The sequence below is a fragment of the Neolamprologus brichardi genome, chromosome 22, assembly GCF_056152115.1.
Source record: "Neolamprologus brichardi isolate AB-2024 chromosome 22, ASM5615211v1, whole genome shotgun sequence".
Taxonomy (NCBI): domain Eukaryota; kingdom Metazoa; phylum Chordata; class Actinopteri; order Cichliformes; family Cichlidae; genus Neolamprologus; species Neolamprologus brichardi.
The window spans coordinates 17,354,721-17,376,333 of NC_142124.1; the positions used below are offsets into that span (position 1 = coordinate 17,354,721).

The 21,613-nt window shown below is 43.6% G+C and overlaps 1 protein-coding gene across 1 annotated transcript in view; it reads left to right on the plus strand.

Annotated features, from left to right (window-relative positions):
* Positions 1–16,698, plus strand: part of necab1 (N-terminal EF-hand calcium binding protein 1) — a 44,973-nt gene extending 28,275 nt beyond the window's left edge. The window contains exons 7-13 of the mRNA XM_087834926.1: positions 4,958–5,079; positions 6,294–6,370; positions 7,730–7,777; positions 11,707–11,819; positions 13,700–13,777; positions 15,616–15,707; positions 16,200–16,698. Coding sequence (XP_087691052.1) covers positions 4,958–5,079; positions 6,294–6,370; positions 7,730–7,777; positions 11,707–11,819; positions 13,700–13,777; positions 15,616–15,707; positions 16,200–16,228 — 559 coding nt within the window. The 3' untranslated portion in view covers positions 16,229–16,698. The remainder of the gene's footprint in view (positions 1–4,957; positions 5,080–6,293; positions 6,371–7,729; positions 7,778–11,706; positions 11,820–13,699; positions 13,778–15,615; positions 15,708–16,199) is intronic.
* The last annotated feature ends 4,915 nt before the right edge of the window (positions 16,699–21,613 follow it).

Consider the following 21,613-nt stretch of genomic DNA (forward strand, 5'->3'; position numbering starts at 1 on the left):
CTCATTATCATCCTCATCAGTCTGTGTATTTAGGTCTTCTGTTTCCATTCGTTCTTTGTCGTGTCATTGATGATGTTCGTGTGATGTTGTCCTCCCCGTGTTCTCTCAGTCAGTCAGCCATTCAGTGTTCCAGCCAGTCAGTGTCCGTTCACCCTCTGTTCCTCCACTCCTTATAATAAACATCCACCAGTCTTCACCTACCTGTGAGTCCTGCGTTTGGGTTCCTTCTTCCTCGCCTCCACACAACGCCTGACAGAATGACACGACCCGTGCCACGAAGACACGATTGGGACCCAGCGGACTCGGACCTCAACGAGCGGCAGGTGGCAGCGCTTTACCGTTGGGCAGAGGTGGTCAGGGGAAAACAGCGGCTCTTCGCGGAGCGAGAGCACGTCTTCGAGGGGACTCGCCTGGCTCTGGGCGGGCCTCGGAGACGCCGCGTTCCCCCACCTGCTGCCACACCTGCCTCGGAGCATTTGCCGCGGAGAGCGGACGTTTCGTGCCGCGTTTCGGCCGCTCCCTCTCTCGCCGCTCCGCTCCTCGTTCGCACACCCGCCGCCTCATTCGCCGGACCTCCACCTTCGCCACGGCACCGCGGCTACGCCTCCCACCTCGACTCAATGGAGGCTACCGCGCCAGAGGCTCAGCTGTTCACCCCGGCCGCTTCCTCTTCCCGAAGAAAGCGGCGCACACGCCGCCATAATATGGACTATTTTCAACAACTCCCGGTGGTGAGTTCCACTAACTGTTTTCCACATCCATCATCTGATTATCCCCATAAAACACATAACAGATCCACCACCGATCCATGGGGAGTTTCCCTCCTGGAGGATGTCGACTGGGAAGATTTTTTCTGCGCTGCTCCCACAAAGACTGTAAATCGTGGTGGCAGAAAAAACAGACCGAACTCTGATAAACCTGCCAGTAGCACACACCCAGTCACCATTTCCACACCCGTCACTCAGCCATTCCCCACCAGCACGGCAGCCCAGATTTGGCCTTCTTCTTCAGCCATTTCACCTCCTCAGATGTCTAGGGCCCGGCCTACACCCACACCGGTGCCAGCTCCCAGGAGGAAGGCAGCTGCGACGCAGTCTACCTCCACATCCACTCTTGTTTCCCGGGTGGGGGTGACTGGTGTCCAGCCACCTCCCGTGCCTGTCCCAGCGCCCAGGCTGAGGGCAGCCTCAACCCAGCCTGACCTCCCTGGAGGCTTGGAAGAGCTCACCGGCCCACCTACTACTTCACCTCTTCATCCACCTCCTGATCCAACCTTTCACGCCCTCGCACTGTCCCTGGTTAGGCTAGCTGAGGTGTCCCCTGCTCAGGCACCAGCCTTATTAGCCCAGGCCGCAATCTTATCCCCCTCGGTAACTCTGTCATTAGCTCAGCCATTAGCATCGCCAACCTCTGTTCATCCCTTAGCTTCCCCACTCCAGTCAGTTCCCTCACCTGCTGTTCAGCTTCCACTCCAGTCAGTTCCCTCACCTGCTGTTCAGCTTCCACTCCAGTCAGTTCCCTCACCTGCTGTTCAGCTTCCACTCCAGTCAGTTCCCTCACCTGCTGTTCAGCCTTCACTCCAGTCAGTTCACTCACCTGCTCTTCAGCCTTCACTCCAGTCAGTTCACTCACCTGCTCTTCAGCCTTCAGTCCAGTCTCCTCCCGTCCTCCAGTCCCCTGTAGTCCAGTCTCCTCCCGTCCTCCAGTCCCCTGTAGTCCAGTCTCCTCCCGTCCTCCAGTCCCCTGTAGTCCAGTCTCCTCCCGTCCTCCAGTCCCCTGTAGTCCAGTCTCCTCCCGTCCTCCAGTCCCCTGTAGTCCAGTCTCCTCCCGTCCTCCAGTCCCCTGTAGTCCAGTCTCCTCCCGTCCTCCAGTCCCCTGTAGTCCAGTCTCCTCCCGTCCTCCAGTCCCCTGTAGTCCAGTCTCCTCCCGTCCTCCAGTCCCCTGTAGTCCAGTCGCCTCCCGTCCAGTCAGTTCAGTTCCTGGACCTGCAGCCACAGCACCCAGAGCCAGCTGTGAGCCCTCCTGCTTGTCAGCCAGGGGCCTCCGCGCCCGCTGGCCCGGCCGCTCTCCCGCCAGGGGCCTCCGCGCCCGCTGGCCCGGCCGCTCTCCCGCCAGGGGCCTCCGCGCCCGCTGGCCCGGCCGCTCTCCCGCCAGGGGCCTCCGCGCCCGCTGGCCCTGCCTGTCTCCAGCCAGGGGCCTCCGCGCCCGCTGGCCCAGCCTGTCTCCAGCCAGGGGCCTCCGCGCCCGCTGGCCCAGCCTGTCTCCAGCCAGGGGCCTCCGCGCCCGCTGGCCCTGCCTGTCTCCAGCCAGGGGCCTCCGCGCCCGCTGGCCCTGCCTGTCTCCAGCCAGGGGCCTCCGCGCCCGCTGGCCCTGCCTGTCTCCAGCCAGGGGCTTCCGCGCCCGCTGGCCCTAAAGCTGTGGCTCCGTCACCCCCGGCTCCCGTGCCGTCACCTGGTCCAGGTTCAGCGTCTGCTTCGCCTGGGCCAGCCTCAGACTCAGCTTCAGCGTCAGCGTCTGCTTCGCCTGGGCCAGCCTCAGACTCAGCTTCAGCGTCAGCGTCTGCTTCGCCTGGGCCAGCCTCAGACTCAGCGTCAGCGTCTGCTTCGCCTGGGCCAGCCTCAGACTCAGCTTCAGCGTCAGCGTCTGCTTCGCCTGGGCCAGCCTCAGACTCAGCTTCAGCGTCTGCTTCGCCTGGGCCAGCCTCAGACTCAGCTTCAGCGTCTGCTTCGCCTGGGCCAGCCTCAGACTCAGCTTCAGCGTCAGCGTCTGCTTCGCCTGGGCCAGCCTCAGACTCAGCTTCAGCGTCTGCTTCGCCTGGGCCAGCCTCAGACTCAGCTTCAGCGTCAGCGTCTGCTTCGCCTGGTCAGGACTCAGCCTCTGCTTCAGCTTCAGCTTCGCCTGGTCCGGACTCAGCCTCTGCTTCTGCTTCGCCTGGTCCGGACTCAGCCTCTGCTTCAGCTTCGGCTTCGCCTGGTCCGGCGGCTGCCGTGTCGCCAGCCTCCGCTTCGCCTGGTCCTGCGGCTGCCGCACCGTCGCCCCAGCCACGTTCTGGACGTCATCGCCTTCCTCGCGGCCGCCCGCCGGACCAGCTCAGCGGCCGCCGCCGCCTTCCTCGCGGCCGCCCGCCTGAACTGTCTCGTCTCGGCCGCCGGCCACGCGGCCGCCCGCCTGAACTGTCTCGTCTCGGCCGCCGGCCACGCGGCCGCCCGCCTGAACTGTCTCGTCTCGGCCGCCGGCCACGCGGCCGCCCGCCTGAACTGTCTCGTCTCGGCCGCCGGCCACGCGGCCGCCCGCCTGACCTGTCTCGTCTCGGCCGCCGGCCACGCGGCCGCCCGCCTGACCTGTCTCGTCTCGGCCGCCGGCCACGCGGCCGCCCGCCTGACCTGTCTCGTCTCGGCCGCCGGCCACGCGGCCGCCCGCCTGACCTGTCTCGTCTCGGCCACGCGGCCGCCCGCCTGACCTGTTTGTCTCTCTGTGGACTCCGTCCCTCCGTCCTGGGCCCCCTCCGCCCTCCCTGTTCTGGTTTTTCTTTCTTTTGGCCGTCGGGTGCCGGCCTTTGGAGGGGGGGGTACTGTCAGGGTTCCTGGGTCGGTGACCCAGTGCTTTCCGTTTTGTTCACGTTCAGTTTATTTCGTCACTTCCTGTTTGTTCCTGTCACCTCGTCTCGTGCCATTAGCCAGATTATGTTCAGCTGTGTACTCACCGGTCTCTCATTATCATCCTCATCAGTCTGTGTATTTAGGTCTTCTGTTTCCATTCGTTCTTTGTCGTGTCATTGATGATGTTCGTGTGATGTTGTCCTCCCCGTGTTCTCTCAGTCAGTCAGCCATTCAGTGTTCCAGCCAGTCAGTGTCCGTTCACCCTCTGTTCCTCCACTCCTTATAATAAACATCCACCAGTCTTCACCTACCTGTGAGTCCTGCGTTTGGGTTCCTTCTTCCTCGCCTCCACACAACGCCTGACATAAGTGAAGGGTTTGTAAAGTTTACATCTAGAGTATAAGTTGGTCTTATACCTCAAACAAAGTTTTACTGTATTTTGCTGTTCATCTGCCATCAGTCTCCAACATCAGCTTCTTGAAATTTTTGTTCATTCTCCCTTATAAAACTTCAGTTTCAAAAGCTTTGTTGGTTTTCTTGCTATTAAACACAACTGCAGATGAAGAAAAACACGTGATTACAGCATGCCATCATTTGTTTAACAAAAGTAAACCAGAATACAGAAGCAGTGTGTGAAAAACTAAATATACCCATGACTGCAGAAGCACATTTAGCAGCAATAACGTACTTTAAGCAATCCTTTCTTGTTTGACTGGGTTTGTAGTTACTCTGATCATTGCATGCTCTGGTTACACAGGACCTTTTTTTCCCACGTGACTGTATCTGGTAATAGTCCTGGAACTGAAAAAGAAGTGAGCATGTAGGGTGTTTAAAAGGTAGAACGAGTTCAAAATAGAATTATGAAATGCTATGTACACACGCACATGCATGCGCGCGGGCGCACACACACACATGCACATAATCATGCATGTTCACACGCAGCCTGCTCACAGACACCCTGAGGTCCCTTCAAAGTATGGGAACCAACAACTTGACAGCAGTAAGATAAATCTTAGGTGAAGACACCCTGTAGGTGCACATACCTTGTCACTGCCATTAGTATCACTGTCAGACCAGCATTACATAGAAATGTAATGCAAGTCAAGACAACTGTGGCTCCAGACACCTGATTCTCATCACAGATTGTAAGAAATAGAAGAAAAAAACAAATAATTTAACTGTAATTTTGTAATCACCACATACGACATGTGCTGAAAGAGCATGTGTACTTTACAGAGGGCTGTGATGCAGTGTGTCCTTCAGTGGTTTGACATTTTTTAAGAAAAACATAAAGAAAGTAAAAATGTATGCTGAAATATGTGAGGCTTAGGATATTTACTGGCCTGTTTTGATTCAAGACAGGGTCCTGTGAAGCCAGAGGTGTTGTCCATCCAGTGGTCGGGTCGTCGCTCTAATCGGAGGCTTCAGAGAAACAACAGCCTCTCCCCCAACAACCCTCTCTTTAGCCTCATCAGTTCAGGTGGGTTTTTTTAAAATGTTTTTTATGTTTAAATAACTCTCCATCACCATGTTGTGTTGCGTTATGTTTGACTGTGATTCCTTCCTTGAGTTATCCTGCGTTGTTTCTGCCAGAAGCACAGGAGGGGAAGGAAGGTCATGTAGGTGTGAGAGAAACAGTGCAGTGAGACACACAGAGGGAGCTTGAGGAAGGCTGTGACCACATGTGTTTCTATGTTTAGTTTCAAAGCCACTTATCTGGTGCACAGGTGGAGGTTTGAAGTTGCACATATTTGGAGGTCAGTGGCAAGTCTCAATGCAGTACCTGCAGAGCGCATTATAATTGGCTGTCCTGTTGTTGGCTCTGCAGCTGGGTTCCAGTTCTAGTTCGCTAAAACATACTAACATTAGCACCCCTGCTAATATCAGTTTAGCAGGGGTGCAGGGTCAAATTAGGGGTCAGCTATTGACTTTGATTACATCTACAAAGCTTTTTTTATGTTTACGTAGTCACTGTCAATTATAGTGAGAAAAATGGCTTCTTAATGGCTGTTTATTTCTGTAATCTGAGTTACTTCTTTTGTTCTATAATCTATTACTAATCAACTCCAGATACTACTACACAGTATGTGCTGTTTACCACAAGCTCTGACATTATACAGGACTGTAGTTACTATACAATCAATCAACCTGCTTTAGTTTTCAGCTTGTTTAGCTGTTCCTGGAGTTGTTTTGCCATCACCTGCAATTTCTTCATTTTTTTAGTTTGCATCTAGATTTTACTTAACTGTCATAAAACCTGATTCAAATTAAATAAATATGAAATCTAGGTATGATTTTTATAATATTTCTGATTAGAATCCTGATAAATATTCCTTTATCTACGACAGTTACATGTTTCCAGTGGTTTTTATTTTCATTGTTATACGTTTTTAACCGTCGACCTGGATTATAGCGCCAGATGTGGTTGCTAGGAGATCTGCAAAAAAACGACAGAGCATCTAGGAACTTCGATTACAGTGGTCAAAGCTTTTCTCATTGATTGGCCTGGTTTCTTGTCGCATGACATGAAAGGGATCCTTAAAATGCCTCCTGGCACACCGCCACCCCTTACAACAGCGACTGTTGAGGCAGTCGATGGAAAGTGTTTAAAATACAGTCGATGTATGCAGCACCTTTCATCCCCACCTTTCTGACTGAAATCCATCCTTCTCTCTGCTTCTCTCTCCCCTCCAGGTGTTTATGATGAAGACAGCCAGTGGATAATCCAGGTCAACAGACTGCAGAAACTTATCGACCGCCTAGAACAAAAGGTTACTTGACCTTTCGCTCAGCCTTTCCAGTCTCCTCTCCTTCCTACCTTCTTCTTGTGGGTCTCTTTCTGACATTTCCTGTTTCACATCTTTCTCCTGTCTCTGTTTCAACCATCTGAGTTTTGCATCATTTTCTGAAACTAACCTGAGATTATGGCAAGTGGATTTAAAACTGTGTCAACATATTCACTCGTCCAACAACACCCACCCACATGCAGACACATGCACATATGTACGTATAGAGGCAGCACCAGCTGCACACAAACCATCATGGCTGCTCTCTGCATAAAATGTGGTGTAAAAAGTAGATAAAATAAATTGACACGCAAACCCAAAAAAAGCTGTGATCTGTTTACATTACAAGTGCAAGACTGTGAACAACTGCAAGCATAAATATGAATAATATAAATATCTGAAATTTAAACCCCAGTTGACTCTAAATGCTCATTTTTTTCAAAGCATTATTATGATTAATGCTTTTAGGAATCTAATAGATTATCCTTATTTCATTATTTCATGTCTCTCTTTGTATTTTTAATCATCCTTTTATACGTTTTTAATTATTTTATGAAGATTTCAATTTTTTATTTTCATTCTTGATTTATATATTTTAATTTTTAAAAATGTATCGATATAGTAATGTTGTTTTAATTGAATGCATTTATTAATTTATTTATTATGTAGTTATACTCATACATGGTAACCACAAGGACTCAGAAGATAAATCTTAGAGCTCATGAGATCATTACCAAAAAAAAGAGCTCTACTAAAACAAAACAAAAAAAACAAAAAACAACTGGTTTGTCTGGATATTTCTTTCTTTGTTCTGTTCTGCAACTTGTTTGTGTTGCCAACAGCTGGAAAAATCAGTCACTGCAGGTTTTAAGGAGACTTGATTTTTTCTTTTTCAGCTGCTGGAGTATCTTTGAGTGGCTTAGTATAATTCAGAGTTTAGATATAATATAATTAATTATTCATATTGATATCTCATCTTCTGTCTGCACCAACCCATTTTATCTTCTCCTTCTCAAGATAGCTTTCTTGTGATTGGGTTGGGCTTCTATGCTCACACTAGACATGTAATTATATGGCCTTAGATGGTTATAGAAAGATATTTGCCTTCATAAACTCGTACAGAAACAAGGAGCAGAGAAGGCTTCCTGGAACTGAGCATTTAGAGCTGTTAGCAGTTTTTGGTTCATGGTAGTAACAGCTCATATATGTGACAATAAATCTGTAAAAGCATACCAATGGGCCGTGTAATACTTGTAAATAAAGACTGTGAATGACGGGTTATACACTGAGATAAATTAAAATGAGTCACTGGTAAAGGACTCATCACTTCCTTTTGTTCCACAGGAGATCCGTCTGGAGCCCGTTGAAGAAGAGGTCTTGGAGAGCAAATCGGTTTGTTTTTCCTTACTTATCTACTGTTCACCTGTTTTTCCACAGTGACCACTTCACTGTTCTCACATGGAGGCCAGTCAGTGTTGTCATAGCAACAGCAGGGTTTAAAGTTGCTCTGTCTGTCTTTATCCTCCATCTGTTTGTTTAGGGCTCAATATTCAGTTAGAGTAGGGAGCAGACATTAAGGTACGAGGACGTGTGAGCTAGGGAGTCGATGTTACAGTGCCTCTGTGTTCTTGTACTGTTTCTGCAAAAACCCATAGCTTAGAATACTGGCCATGTGAATAATACAGGACCAGCAGTAGGAAAAAATATGAACAATACATCATAACTTATTTTTATGCTGGAGCCAAACTCTGATGTTTTGCCTGCATCAAAAAGCGCAGTCTAAACGGGTTCTCCCAGCAGTTTGATTTACAGTGATGTGGAAAAGTGCATCCTCTTTCTCTAGACCAGGTCTAAAAATCTCTAAAAACAGAGGTTTGGGCATTTTGCTGTATGCAGGTGTGATGACACAATGTCAAGGAGCAAAGACATCAGCAATGATCATAGAGAAGCAACTGTTGCTTCCCATCAATCTGGAAAAAGACATTTCCAAACTATTTATTTTACAGTAAGAAAGAAGAGAAAATCATTCAAAGACAGCTCTTCCTGGGAGTGGAAGTCCCAACAAATTCAGCCCAAGGTCCAAACCACTGAATCCTCAGAGAAACTACCAAAACCCAAGTGCTACGGCTCAGACCTGCAAGCCTCAGTTAGCATGTTATATGTAAAAGTTCATGACAGTACGTTTAGAAAAAGACTGAACAAGGATTCGGAAATTTTCCTGGAGAAAGGTTCTTCTCTCTAAAAAGAACATGGCAGCTCAGACTAGATTTGCAGAGTTTCTCCTGAACAAACCACCAGCCTCCTGTAACAATGGCCTTTGGACTGGTGAGACCAAACTTTGGATAAAACCAAACACATCATATCAGCACAACACCTCATCCTGTCAAGCATGGTGGTGGAGAGGTGATAACTTGTGATGACAGCCACAGGACCTGGGCACCACGCAGTCACTGAATCAACCATGAACTCCTCTGTATACCAAAGTATTCTAGAGACAAATGTGAGCAGCAGCAAATTGACAAGAGAAAGACTGAAAAAGGAAAGAATCAAGGTGTTGCAATGATCCAGTCAAAGTCCAGACCTCAACCTGGTTAAAATGCTGTGGTGGAACTTGAGGAGAGCCATGCATAAACAAATGGATAGAAACCTCAATAAACTGAACCAGCATCGTTAAGAAGTGAGGCTTGGATTAGCTTTTGCTAAATAAATAATGTCATGCTGCAATATGTCATAATGTCACGTGCTGTTGTTCACCTGAAGTTATATTACATCATTTTAGAACCATTTTGTATTATGTCTTGATTCGTTAAAGCTTTGAGCTGGTTGAGGGTGTACTTTCTTCTTCACGTGACTGCATTAGGGTCATTACTCCTCGTGCTTGCAGATAAACGAGGGTGAGTAAAACTTAAAAATCTTGGACTAAAGTAGAAAAAAGTCCCAGAAGGAAAATGGCAGTCAGGCACAACAATGTCATTTAGGTTGATTAAAAGTGATATACACACACTTCCTCCTTCACAGATATTTTGATGTATCATAGATGATTGTCTTCATTGCATCACATACCCACTGTACTGTGATTACTTTTTGATTCCCACCATTGCAGGAGGACGTGCATTTCTTGTTACCCAAAGTGTAAAACCTCTACTGACAAACAAAATGTTTTCCAGGTTTGTATTTGTGTCGCTGAATGTGCCGGTTTGTGTGTGTGAGTGTGTGTGTGTTTGTGTGTGTGTGTGTCCACATGCCAAAGCAAAGAGTAACTGCTGTTGCGGTCTAAGCTGCCTGGCACTCATTTCATAGCTGAAATGATGACTCACTGACTATCACATCAACACCAGCACTAACAGGCTTTCTCTTTAGTTTCTTCTATCATGAAAATCTCAGCAGCATAGCCAACATCTAATATTTTATATTTTTCATGCATTAGTTTCAGCGTTTTAATGCAAAAGCAATTGCAATCATTATTTTTGGGAAATAGCTATTTTATATTTTAACACCTTACTGCCACTTAACCCTTGTCAATATAAAACAGATACATTTATCTTGTCTAACGGCTGAGAGAAGCACATGAAACATGTTTAACATGAGAACCCCTCATTGCATGTAGGGTTTTTTAGACATCTCTGGAGGTCCGTGATGTGACACATTCAGGTATGTCAAATATGAAATTGTGAAAAAAACAATCTCACGTTAGTTAAGATGAAGGTTTCTGACAGATAAGGGCCAAATCAAGTCCTGCAGCTAAATTATTTGCTATCCTGAGCTATCTGCAAAGGGCAGTGTTAACGAGTGAGAACTCAAAACTGTAAGTGACATGAAACCACTAAAATCTTTGTGTCATATTGATAATTTCAGTGGATAGCTCAACTATAGTTTCTGTACCTTAGATGCTTCTTACACTTCTAATAATTCTTGCAAGCTGTTTTTATACAGCACTGTGCAAACGTCTTTAGCTACCCCTCTCTGACTGCTTTTAGCTCTGTTCTCTGTCAGGATGCTCCCACACTGCTTCAATAATGACGAGGTCCAGGCTCAATCCATCGCTAACAGTGTTACAGTATGTTTTTGTGTATCAACTTTTCTCTCTGTTTCTGTTCTTTTAGAATGGCCCCTTCTGATAATGGTCAGGCACAAGGAATGAACTGATTAAAGTTATTGAAAAGGTTCTCACACAAAAAAACGCTTTTAAAGACCTTCTGAAAGTCTGGATAATTGTTTGTTAAGACCACTTTTAGAAATTTACAAAAAGTCTGGATCCTTTGAAGATAAATATAAAAAATAAGAGGTTGTTTTAGACTTTTGTACAGTACTATATGTGCCCAAACAAAAAGAAAGTGGGATTTAAATAGTTTGTTTCAGAGAGAAGACGCCTGAGGAGCATCAGTGAGGCTATTTTATAACACAATATGTGTGCGTTATGTTTATGGAATGATTTGTGTTTGTATCCTACTGCAGAGGCAGCTCCAAATGAAGGTATGCATATGAATGTTTCATGCCACTGTCATTCTCATTACTAATTTGATGCAGACATCTCTCTGTGTATGTGAATTAATCAATATGTAATTTTGTTTAATTTGCTGTGTGTCACTGGGAATAAATGGGCTGCTGAGTAATCCAATAATGACCCACAACACAAGACTGATGTGTGTTTGTGTGCGTTAACATGCCTGAGTGGATGCGTCCCTGAGTGTGTGCATGCGTGCGAGGGTGACTTTCTCCCAAATTAGCCACTGAGAGAGCGAAAGTGTGTGCATTTCATCAGACACACCCATACACATATATACACACACCCGCAGTCGTGTTTCAGTCATTTCAAAAGACATTATATTGACTTACCTTCATTTCCTAGAGTCTCACCCTCATTAACACACACTGCCTGCTTTATAGCCAACAGGAAGACCATTCACTTCCTGTTCTAATCATCTGCTCTGCTGCTGTTAACAATTCCTCATCAGCCACAGGAAATGATTAGCAGGTTGTCTACAGTCATGGGTACACCAGCTTCTCTCCCCCCCTGCTGTTCACACCTTTGAACAAGATGTCTGTACATGCTTCCTCTAAATGTGTATTCAGGGTCATATTCTGGTCTCTGAGCAAATGTGTTGGCACATTTATTCAGAAGCTGATGCCAAGACCTTATGAGACATGATCATTTTTCACTTTACACTTCCGCGTGAGTCACAATGCACTGAGCAAATTCAAAATCCTGCCAGATTTCCAAACACCTCAGCTCAAACGGCCTCTCAACATACGAGAAGCAGCCTCCGTCTGTCTGACGTCTGTGTGCCTTTAAATGTTGTGTTTGCATCTTGTCTCTGCAGCACATCCTAATAGTTCAGAGGCAGCTCTCGGTGCTGGAGGAAGAGCTGGAGGAGTTTCGCTTGGCTCTCAGACAGTACATGGAGTGCGCCTGTGCCCAGACTGGATGTTTGCAGTCAGTTTATATTCTCTTTGTTCATTTGCGTCAGGGATTTACTGCTTTTATTTTTATCCTTTCTATTTTTCACATTTTTGTAAAGGCTTGATTAAGACAGGCAGACAGACAGGTCTTGTGAAGCTGCCCTAACCTGAGACTAAAAATATTTCAGCTGCTTTTCTGGCATTAGAAACTATTTTTAACATATTGCTTGCATTTCTAATGAATTATGCAGCTTAAGGAACAGAAATCATAATGCATGTGTTTTAATAAGATTCCACTGAAATGCTGCATAAGCAAAACTAAACATCTTCTACCAGTGAAGGAAACAAAGTCACACTCTGATATAAAGACAAGAGCCTCACCTTTGACCTTTTGATAATTATGTCAACTCGTGGACCAATTAGAAGAATAAAGGTGATCTTCAATTCCAATATACATTAAATGCCCACTTTATTAGGGACACCTGTTCAACCGCTCCTTAATGCACTTCTGGACTGGTTTTCATGTAGCGCTTCTCTACTCAAGCAAATAAGGCGTTTTCTACAACATGTCCCATTCACCCATTCACACACATTCCAACCCACTATCATGGCAAAGCATGTAATAGACAGCGTGTCCATTTCCCCCTTTGCTTCAAAGTGTGAAATACACATGCATGAAGAAGTTGGAATAAGCTGCAGTACCAGCAGAGGGAGATAAATTATTTCAACCCAACATGAAAATAATCACAGGAAAGTGTTCAAACAGACACTGATATGTAAATACGTATTAGCCACCTAGCGTAAAATCTTTCTAGCATAAGAATGTAATGGAATGTACTGCCTCATACCTGCCTCAGTCACTTAATGACTTATTGGCTTTAAATGTATTATGTCCCTCTGATGGAACTGCAGAGGGAGATACTATTATTTATATTATTTCATTTTACACCACTGTTAATGGGAAAGCCAGGAATGACACCTGTCCTCCACAAAAGCCTGAGCAGGCTTACTGCAACAAGCAGGAATAACTTGCGGCAACTTCTTCTAAACAGTAAAAATTAATACTTACTTGCACATGCAAAACAGAAAGGTCAGATGTTTGTTTAAAGGAAGATTAGTTAGAGTTATGAAGAAGGCCCAAACATATTCTTTATACGTTGAACTGTATGATTTGAGCCTTTAATTAAAAAAAGTAATTTATTAAATCACTAGAGAAATATGAACATTGCTAAACTATTAATCAGCTACTAGTTCACCACTCCCCAATACTACACAACATCCTTTGTGGCCTATATCATATGTGTATTACAATGTAGTAGTGAAATTTAAGCTTGACTAGTGACTTAAATCTATATCAAATTAAATACATATGGCTGGTTTGAGCCATTGTCCTCCTAATAGGAGTAAAGAATCAGTCTTCTGTCATAGCTCAGGACATTTTGTGAGTTCTACTGTTGTGTGCGATCACAACAAAGCAAATAAAATAACATTTGCATTTCTGCCTGCCAAAACCTCCCAAAAATCTGAAGCTCTGTCACCCGAGTCGCTCCGTGAGTAAATTCAGCAGGACAAACCGAATTGCTCTCACATACTGTCACTCTGGTTTTAGACTAATCCCAGCAGCCTAAAGGACAGCTTGACATTTATATGCTTTGTCATGATTGCTTCTCTAAATACTCAGTCATGTTTCAGGCTCATTTTTAAGTTAAACTGTGATTAATAAAACACTAGCCTGCTGCATGAAGCCTCAACGTCAGGACGAAACCACACAGTGTTTTTGACAGACCCACAATACCCGCATGCTGTCAGAGTGTAGGACACAATTCGGGCAGAGAGGCTATGTTGGGCGACATGATGCAGCACACTAATTAGTAACTGCATGACTTGTGTTCTCTCGTGTTTTGTATTTGGCAGCATCGCAGTTCAGCGGCTGGCAAATGAATCACGCTTCATTCTCTATGAATTCTGGGAGCACAACAACGTGTGGAAGAAGTAAGTATTCGCCTGTGACAATGTAGTTGTTACTTGAATGTACGTTTTAACATGGAATTTTTATACATATTGTTGTGTCACATCATGTATATTTATCAAAATGAATGATTCTACTTAATTTTCCCAGTTCTATATATAAAAAAAGACACTCCTTGACCCATCCCTTCCCAAACAAACAGCTTACAATCAAGCATTCCCAGTGTCAAATCACATAGCTAAATGTAATATAAAAGCACAGCGTGGGAAAGCACATGTATAACAAGATCATTTTGTTTGGTTAAAATCACAAATCACAAATTTCCGCCATAGTCTGAAGAACCGTGAAGGCAAATATTGAGGCGACAGCTGTTTTTCCTTAACTGCTCAACTGAAGTCCAGCTATTGTCACAAATGCAAAAGACTGTATAAGAAAGATTAAACCAGATAAGCGAAGGAAAGCTACTGGCTGTAGCAACAATAAGCATGGAGGAGATTTCAGTAAAGTAGAATCAAAACACCTAAAACACTGGATCTGAAGTGGAGCTTCTAGGGACTTGATATTTATGAGCTCGACCGAGTGGTTAACTTGATAAAATCATATATCATGAAAGTTGGGCATAGAATTCTGCCTTAGGAAGTGAGGCCAGAGCAGAAATGCCTGCATCAACTTGATTTATTTCTAATGACCACCAGGGGGCGTCGTCTATAGCAGTCTGATTGTATAGAGGTTTCTTACATGTGCACATTGTTGTTCACATTATTGGACATTATACAACCAGATAGTAAAACACAAACCAGAAACAGATTGTTGTCCTTCAAACTAAAAGTTTTGTGTCATATTTCGAAAGGACAACTTTTACTTTTTAGGCAACAGTCCATTTCCAGTTTGTGTTGCACTTTTCACAGTTTCACTACCACCTGGAAACTGTTTCCAGACAAGCTGGTATGTCTCGTGCAAACTACCGGTGATTGCAGCAACTTAATAGTGACCAAAACAATCATAAACCAACGGGTGAAGGAATACACATTTCTCCCTAGCAACCAGTGGTTGCCAGGTCTCCAGGCGAGCGTGACTGATGCCTTATTCACTTGACCCAATCATGTAGTTTGTGGTTATGTATCCACAAAACTTCAATAGATGTCTGTAAGAAAATCACCCCACTGCTCACTTGATTACCTCAGTAAACACTTTCCTAGTTTCTGATCTCAGTTGTTAGTCTCTCTGTTTTTTTTTATTGCAGATTGTTCAGCTTTTTCATTTTCTAACTTATGGACACATTTCCATTGCTGGAAAAACAATCCACTTTTATGGATTTTATAAATAAACCTTTATGACTGTTTATGTCTAAATTTTATTTTACCATGTTTGTTATTATACATATATTTTTTAAATGTTTTTTTTATGCTATTGTTCACATGTTGTCTATGGATGTACTGCCATGAACACTTAGCCAATGAGAAGTGTTCAGCTCTGCAAGTCCTGCCCCTAAAGATCATAAACTTTCAGGAAGTGAATCAGGTTGAGCACATTTTAAGGAATTGTTGGTATGGCAGTTTTTTTTGTTGCTTTTGTGTACATGTTTACATATTTCTGTTTTTGTTTTTTTGTTTAAAGAATTTTAATTTATTGACTTTTAATAGCAAATAATTTGGAAAACTAGTGTTACGCAAACAGCTGAACTCAAAATCAATATGAGAATTATTCATTTATTTACTAGAAAGAAATTATGTAGAAAACCTGCTGTGACCCGGATTTGAACCGGGGTTGCTGCGGCCACAACGCAGAGTACTAACCACTATACGATCGCGGCCGCTCTGACCTGAAACCATCTTTGAGTTTTCTCTTTTCTGCTCTTCAGTCACCTACAGACCAACTACAGTAAAACCTTCCAGAGGGGGAACGTGGACTTCCTGGAAACTCCTGAGACCATTACCACCATGTTGGTTCCTGGTAAGAACATCCATAGCATCAACAGTGAACTGTGTGACATCAACAGGAAAAAGATTAAGACTGATTCAGGCAGCTTTTACTGGGGCTGCCGTTAATCATAAAAAGAATCCTCTCCAGGCAAACAATCGATTTTTTAAAATTCAAATCAGGGCTCTGCAGTGTTTGAAGTTATTCAAAGGTCATGCTGAGAGATCTCTGCTTTGAGATTTCACCCGACAAATGTGATTAAGCATCAGAGAAATGACATTGGTTAAGAGCTTGACACTGGGAAATCAACAACGACTCAGTCTACTTGTCTGCACAGTTAACAGTGACTTTTCTTGGTTAAATGTGGCACAATTTGCTCTCCTGGAATAATGTAATTGTTAATATTTTAGCATGTGTTTTTTATGGTTATTTTGTGTTTTTTTCTCTTCTCTTTTCTAATTCTACCTTTAAAAGTGTCACTTTCAGCATCTGGTCAGTTATTTTTGTTTTGTGTTTCCACTGCAGCCTCCTGGTGGGTCCTCAACAACAACTGAACGTGGACACACACTTCTCTTTACTGATGGGTGCAAACAAACAGCAACTGGCCAACACATCTGGAAGTCCACAGCAAGAGCAACAATGCTGCCCTACCCCTGACACACGCACACACACGCACACACACACACACACGATGAACACATTTTGTGAAGTCATGGTGATTAGTATCTATTTTATGACCTCCATGTTCCTTCATAGTTTGGTGGTAGCTCAAATAGCCCATGCGTGTTTGTTTATGTTCCTCGGCCATCCTAAAAGCAACAACCTCAGTAGACAGTGATCAATCTGATTATCTCATCGCAGTGTTTGACATGACATCATCTATAGTCCAGAGTAGTTCATGAGAGAGGTGTGTGTGTTTGTATAGGTTAATTTGTGAGGACCAGCGTGTAAAGTTTTTGTCCCCATTGTTGGTTTTAGGGTTCAGTTGATTTGGGGCTGGAAAGTCTGTTAAAGAATGTCCTCACAGATACAAGTATATAGGTAGGTGTGTGTGTGTGTGTGTGTGTGTGTGTGTGTGTGTGTGTGTGTGACATGTGTGTGAGACGAGTGTGTGACGTGTGTGTATGCATCTGTGTGAGTGACTGAGAGCGACTAATTGATGAAATTGTATCAACTGTAGCAGCTCTGGAGAGCTCATTAAACCATAATACTGTTGTTTCAGCATTTATTGAGTTAAAATGAGATAAAAGCATAAATAAAGACGATATTATTGTGTATTTGTGGGCTTCTTTTTCTCATTCTGTGAGTGGAAATGATTTCATCTCTCTCTTGGTGTTTGTTTCATATTTGTCTCTCGTCACAATATCTTAAATATGACAAATCAGCCTTTTTCTTTGTTTATATTTTATGATTATGATTATAAAAAGAAAATTATTTTTATGATTACGTAAAAGTGATATTTCATGCACAAGCGTCAATTGGGAGCCTTATTTAATATCTACATTAATTTACTTAAAAAATAAAACAGGGTCATGTGAATAAGGCCAAAGCAAACACATTTAAAGCCTAACACATTCTGACTGAAGCCTTGCATTTTATATCCATATATATACTTAGCTAAGCAAACTGCACCACTGTGTGGACAGATAGCAGTACTGAAGCTAGGAGCCACTGCTACTAATTCTTTTTCTTTCACACCCAAACAGGAAAAGCAACATTAATCACATGACATAAAACAAAACAAAATAACAATAATAATATCAATAGAAAATTTCTGCAAGAGTAGACAAAAATCAACTTAATGATTTTCGTTAAAACTACATTGAAATATTTTGAAAATGCCAAAATGTTGTTTGTTTGATGTTGTTCACTTGTTTATGTTTTAGTGCTGGAGAAATTTATGGGACTGAGGTCAGAGATAGTGTGTTATGATCTTTTAAACAGGTGCAGGAATCTCTTCCACAAAAATCTCCTTTTAGGTTTTTTTCTGCACTTCCATAATTTGCTACTGACTGCGAATTAATCACTGTCTACTGCGAATCTGTGTGTAATGCAATCTGTACTTACACCAACGCTTTAATGCTCAGAAATCAGAACTGTTGACCTTGGGCAATTTCCTAAGAATATGTATCATTAATTTCACCACAATGTTTAGGCCAACTAATCACACAGTTTCTCTGGACAAGGTTCCAAGGATTGAAATGTGTCCAATCAGCATGGTTTCGTAAAGGAGATTGGTAGTAGCTGCTCCACTATCGGAACAGTATGACCTTCAGCACATAATGAACACCACACTCACTTAAAAAATAAACGTATTAAAACAATTTTAAACAACAACCCTTTTCTTTTAGTGTCTTTCCACTCAGTGTTTCCAAAAAAAAAACACTGAGTCCAAAAAAGACACGTGAGCTCAAGGAAAGGTAAAGTGCATCTTCTGAGCCCATCAATTTGTTCCTACCAAGCTGTTGGAACAGTGTAGTATCCAGTAACAGCATCCAGCTACCAGAAGCATCCAGCTAGCAGCAACGACCATCTACCAGGAAGGATGGTTCAGTGGAGTCATCAGATGAGGATTTTCCTAAAGTGGTTCATCCAGCAGGAACAGACTACCACAGGAAAGAAAAAACAGCCTACACACAAGTGTGCAGGGAAATTAACCAAAGCATATTCATGACTTCCAGTACCACTAAGTCAGTGTCAATGTCCCTAACGGCTCATCCAGCAGTCTTACCATCATAAAAATACAGGCTTGTTCATGTAAAAATATAAACAGAAAAAATAAATGCTATTCAACAAATTTTCTTAGGCATGAACAAATCAACTCGATAATTGTCCTTGTATTGGCCACCATATTAAGATGGTAGCCAGCCTAGCTTATCCGCTAGCTTGTAACAGTTAGCTATCCAGCCTGCTAATAACCTCATTCACAGATTCTACAACATTTAGCTTTCTTCCTTAACAAAATATCACAGTGGTGGATTTGACATCTTGCTGCAGCATAATAAGGCACATAACATTCAATTTGACCATGCGCTGCAAGATAACTCGCCAAAGGAGTTCATGTAATAGCCAATGCCTGTCAGATTCGGCTCAGCTTCAAGTGCGTACCACTACATGACTTCTCTCTCTAATAACACATTAAACCATCAGTTTCAAGTACAAATATCTCGTAAACGTATCCATGGCGACTCATGTTAAATGTACCCAAGTTTCCAGCTGGCAGGGCACACGAAAACAGCATGCTCCTCATCAGATCGACAGGAGGAAAATGAAATTCTACAGCTGCTGGACAGGCGGCTGCTATGCTCATGGCACTGTGCTGCATTCAATGACTGCCAAATTATCAGAAATCTCATATTTCAGAAAATAACCTGGGTTACATGTGCATTTTTTCTCTACTCCTTGATGGACTCCTTTATTTGTCTAAGAGGTCCTTACAAGGAGAACTTTTCCTCTTGCTGTTTGGATCTTTGAGTCTCCAGATCTTCCTGGGCCTTGATCACTCCTACTTTCAAACTTAAACTTGCCTCTCTCTGTTTAGCCAGGAGATGTAACGTATCCTCTTTCCGTTGGCGTTTCTCTTCTTCAAGTTTGGTTTGAATTTGGGACAACTCTGCTGCACTAAGAACTACTCGGTTTGGGTTTTCTTTTCTCTCTCAACGGTGAGAGCTTCTTTCAGTTGCTCAATTTTTATTGAGGCATGTGTGTACATACTCTCTTTGTTATAAACCTCTACAGGAAGGACTGACCTTGCTTTTTCTGCCTCTACTTTTGCAGTTTCAAGTAGTGCTTTCAATTGCTCTTTGTCCTTTAGCAAGTCAGTCTTTTCTGCCTCTCTGGCTACGTTCACATGGATATTTTTGAAAACAGAGAATTTCCCTTTTCGTTTGTTTTAAAAAAAAAAAATCCCGTCCAGCCGTGCAGTTTTGAAAAAATATCTCCGTCCACATGTAAACCCCAAAAACAAACTCAAACGCTGTCAAGAACATGCCAAATCCTAACTGTGGAGAAATGTTGCCCAATCAGAAGTCTAGAAGCCTGGGAGGGAAAGAGTACATCATTTTGGCTGATGTAGACTCACAACTTAAGAATGGACTAAATGCATACAGCTTGCTTGTGAAAGCGTCTGTGTTGAATGTAGAAACCACGTCACTCTGACGTCTCTGACTTTTTAAATGGAGGGGCAGCAACTGGGTTTGAATATGTAAGCATGTAAAAACTGCAGATAGTAAGATTAACAGCAACAGTATTTTGTCTATATCCCCCATTGTAGAAATTAATCTCACGTAAACAATCATGCATGCACAGCGTGACGTCAAAAAAGGCACACACCTTTGAGGTTGCATGACTAAATCTCAGTTTTCCTCATCTACACCTAAACGCTAAAAGAAGTTTTCAAAAATCTCCACCCTGTTTGGAACCCCATGTTCCTCCACAATTATTCTTCGTTACAACCTTCTCCCTATCTCTACACGTCAGAAGGGAACTGAAATATGCCACCTACTCTAATACTTTCTCACAGCCATCACGACTGTGTCACGCTCCCGCAAACACGCCCCCCTACACTTTATGTGTAGCCCAGCTGCTCCAGTTTATCTGCTGATGGGTTATTGACAACTCATTCAATTAAGGTAAATACAACCACATCTTATGAAAAAGACACCCAGCTTATCATCTTATAGTTCTACAACACCTAAAATCACTCTGTTGTCAATTCATTTCCTAGATTAGCTGCTAGCATACAGAATGGGGGTGTCCAAATTCATGGGCTGCATCCTCCTGAGGCTGCATTTGTAGACCGATTACGTCCAGTGTTGGGAAGGTTACTTTTAAAATGTATTCCATTACAGATTACAGAATACATGCCTCAAAATGTATTCTGTAACGTATTCCGTTACGTTACTCAATGAGAGTAACGTATTCTGAATACTTTGGATTACTTAATATATTATCATGCTGTTTACAACTACATGAATGTACTATTGCTGTGATTTATTACTGTTACTGAAGGTCCGCGGGTCAACTTTGCTAGCGAGAGACAGAGAGAGGCGTTGAAAGGCTGCTCCAACGGAACTTATTGTTTTTGGAGGAAAACACGAACACAGTGTACAGTCGAGTCTTAATAGCTTACTTACAACTGGGCTCATCAGGCACTCTTCTTGGCTGCAGTGGTTATTATTATATTTACATGTTTCCAGCTCCCGTTTTTGCTCGATGACAGCTCGTACTTTTTCTCCCTCCCTCGCTTACAGACACATAACGTGTATGGCAGTCCATTCTCCCTGCAGCACGGACTACACTGCCTATGATGCTACATTCTTTAGAGCTATACCGGTAGCATTCTGCCTATTAGCTTAGCACAACAACAACAAAAAGGCCCCTCTCACCCAGGAAACACGCAGCGAGAGAGCGTCACCCTGTAACCATGGCAACCGTAACGCTGCCACCTGGAACAACAGAACGTAGCTGTCAAACAAAACCCAAACAGTCCTGACCCGCCACAATATGAAACAGGGAAGTACCGCCCTGTAATCCATTTATTTCAACAAAGTAACTGTATTCTAAATACCACCTTTTTAAACGGTAACTGTAACGGAATACAGTTACTCATATTTTGTATTTTAAATACGTAACGGCGGTACATGTATTCCGTTACTCCCCAACACTGATTACGTCACAGCGACGCGCCAAAGGCTGTCCAAATTTATAGACTCCTCCAAATGCAGCCAACAAATGCGTCCTCCTTTTCCCCGAATTTAGAGGATGGGTCGGGTGTGTCCTTCGTGGCCCACCATATCCCAGAATTCATAGCGAAGTCAAATTCCAGTTTCCGGCAATGTCGGCCGCTACTAAGTTTCAAAATTACTCTTTCTGGGTCACAAAATAAACTTTTAACATATTTTCAGGCGAGAATGTAGCTGTGTACACTTCAAATATCT